The sequence below is a fragment of the Anarrhichthys ocellatus genome, unplaced genomic scaffold (assembly GCF_004355925.1).
Source record: "Anarrhichthys ocellatus isolate YVR2014 unplaced genomic scaffold, GSC_Weel_1.0 scaffold2930, whole genome shotgun sequence".
Taxonomy (NCBI): Eukaryota; Metazoa; Chordata; class Actinopteri; order Perciformes; family Anarhichadidae; genus Anarrhichthys; species Anarrhichthys ocellatus.
In genome coordinates this window covers 1-2,683 of record NW_022282904.1, presented here as the reverse complement: position 1 = coordinate 2,683, position 2,683 = coordinate 1, and the positions used below count along the sequence as shown (strand labels likewise).

The 2,683-nt window shown below is 37.3% G+C and overlaps 1 protein-coding gene across 1 annotated transcript in view; it reads right to left on the bottom strand.

Moving 5' to 3' along the window:
* LOC116378644 (uncharacterized) overlaps positions 1 to 2,630 on the bottom strand; it is a 4,722-nt gene extending 2,092 nt beyond the window's left edge. Inside the window, exons 1-3 of the mRNA XM_031840544.1 lie at positions 2,396 to 2,630; positions 2,200 to 2,295; positions 59 to 203 (exon numbers count right to left, since the gene is read on the bottom strand). Of these exons, the coding sequence (XP_031696404.1) occupies positions 59 to 203; positions 2,200 to 2,295; positions 2,396 to 2,574 (420 nt within the window). The 5' untranslated portion in view covers positions 2,575 to 2,630. The remainder of the gene's footprint in view (positions 1 to 58; positions 204 to 2,199; positions 2,296 to 2,395) is intronic.
* Positions 2,631 to 2,683: the final 53 nt, after the last annotated feature.

The window sequence follows — 2,683 nt, the reverse complement described above, 5'->3', positions numbered from 1 at the left end:
ACACACACACACACACACACACACACACACACACACACACACACACAGTCTGCCATACCAGTATTCTTAGACAGTACAGGTCTTTGCGATGGTACGTCTGTAACCAGAGTCCATAGTAATCTGTGGCAGAGCAACAGAAGAACAAAGCAGTGTAGTTGACAATAGTCATCAGGATTAATACAACCAGAGCCGCCAGCATTGACCTGCAAGACAGAGAGAAGAAGAGAGGGTCAGCAGTGGCTTCACTTCAGAGACAGCACATCAAATGAATTGTTAACTTTCTGATCCTAGGCCTTGATATGCTCAGTCAAATCATACTATTAGATCAATTGCATTGTTATGGATTCTCCAACTACGTATACCATCGGCTATATAATGATGTTCACAATCATGTGGTGATCACCAACAGAACTATTTTATGGATGATTATGTTTCGTCCTTTTTCAGCGATACTCATTTTACCATTTGGAACATTGATGATTATCTATATAAATATCAAATTAATTATTAGTTTCGTTGGCTGATGGCGGTTAGCCAAACACACTGCAAACTACCGATACACACACACACACACACACTGCTGTACACCTTGGTGACTTTCATTCTGTTTCTGGTAGGATGGTGTGACCCGATTACATCATACATTGCATAATTCATCGCTGCTTGTTTTTGAGTTAAGTGTTTTATTGGTGTCTAGACGGGTTAGCCAGCTGTGGGTTGTATTCATTCAACTCCACGTTGCAGACATATCTGGTGCAGATCTGCGCTCTACTGAGTACACCTTTCTAGTTGATCATAAAATTTCTCAGCTGAGAAAATAAAATAATCAAATATCTAAAAACATGTATTCTTACTTTCTTGCAGATATGATATTCATATTTGGCAGTGTTTAAAGATATCTGCCTCCTTCCTCTTATAAAGGAGCTGAATGGATTGGGATTGTGGTGCTCATAGCACACAACATTAAACTTTCCAGAAATGTCTGTTTTTCTGGCTAATTGACAGAACACACTACCAACAGTTCCAGTTTCCACAAAGTTCCTTTGGAGCTGAATTTATTTGCACATTTAAAATGTATAGTGTGTTTTTAAATAGATTTTGGATTATCCTGTAATACTGTGAGCAGACCGAGTGATGTCACTAGAACCGATATTTCACTACCAAGTACTTAGATGCCCAAGTATCATCAGGACAAACCCCCTGAAGGGTCACATTGTGAACAACAGATCTGTGTTAGCTGTTAGCTGTTAGCGGTGGACAGCACACTCCTGCTCGGCTTCATGAAACAGCAAAAAGCTAACGCACACAGGTTGCACTGAGTTGCATTATGATGCGTTCAAGCTCCATTAAGTAAAAATTGGTATTGGACGAAGGTCAATTATTGTGAAGTTTAAATGTAAGTTGTAAATATTGTTTTTCACGAGAAACCAGTGGAAGGGATTAATGATAAATTCCTCTTCATTTATTTAACATTGTATTAATTCCCCAATTTATTTACTCTTCAATTTCATTTTCCCTTTTATTAATCTATTTCTTGTTAATTGTTAAATGTATTTATTTATTTTCAATTTTTGTTTTCTTTCCAACGTAGCAAATTGGGACTAAAATCCACATTTCGTTGTGCAACGCGGTCACACAACGACGAACAACACACGAAGAAACGTCTACGTAAAGGAAAGTAATACAGAAATATATAAATAAATACATTTAACAATAAATAAATACAAATAAATAAATAAATAAATGGGTAAAATGAAATAGAAGAGCAAATAAATGGGGGAATTAACACAAAGGTTAAAAGATAAAGAAGCAAATTGAAACAGAAATATCACTTTATCAAATAATTAATGCCACATTAATGGCCTTTTAATTTATTTATTGAGTCATTTATGCAAGTTACGTCCATGAAACTACCCTTTAAGAAAATAAAATATCATCAATATCAAATGAAAGTCCATTTCCATCATAACTATCCATGTGATCTACTCTTCCATACCTCAATGCCTGCACTGTTCTCTAACCCTACTCCTCTCAGTGGTCACAGGCTGATGCTGACTCATGGTTCACCTGCAGCGCTCTAATCCTCCTCGTCGTACTCGCCTACATGTCCTCCCCTCACCCACAGTGTCCACATTACATCCCTTCTTAATCATTGCTGTTGTTGTATTTTGGCTTTTTTGTGCAGAGTAGCAGACATACTCTCTGTCCCACAGCAGCAGCCATATTATGTTCATCACCAGGTTGGACAGCCAGCACAGATAGAAGGTGTATGGCATCAGACACTGAGCCCAGGATCTATTCACAGGAAGAGAGAGATCATTTTCATCTGCATCTATCACACAGGTTCAATCCACAGGGGTCAATATTTAGTAGGACTATTGTGATGTTATCTTACCCTCTGAATACATATGTAGTGATGTAGATCACCATCAAGGAGAGCCAGGTATAGATAACACCCCAGATAGAGAAGGTCCAGCCAGCTGGAGTGATGTCGGTCTCATAGCGGGCTGACACATTACCTGTAGTAGAATGGAAAGGACCTGGAAAACAAGAGCATAAAGCATATACATACATACATATACATACACATATACATACACATACATATACACATATACATACATATACATATATACATACATATACATACATATATAAATATATACATATACATACATATATA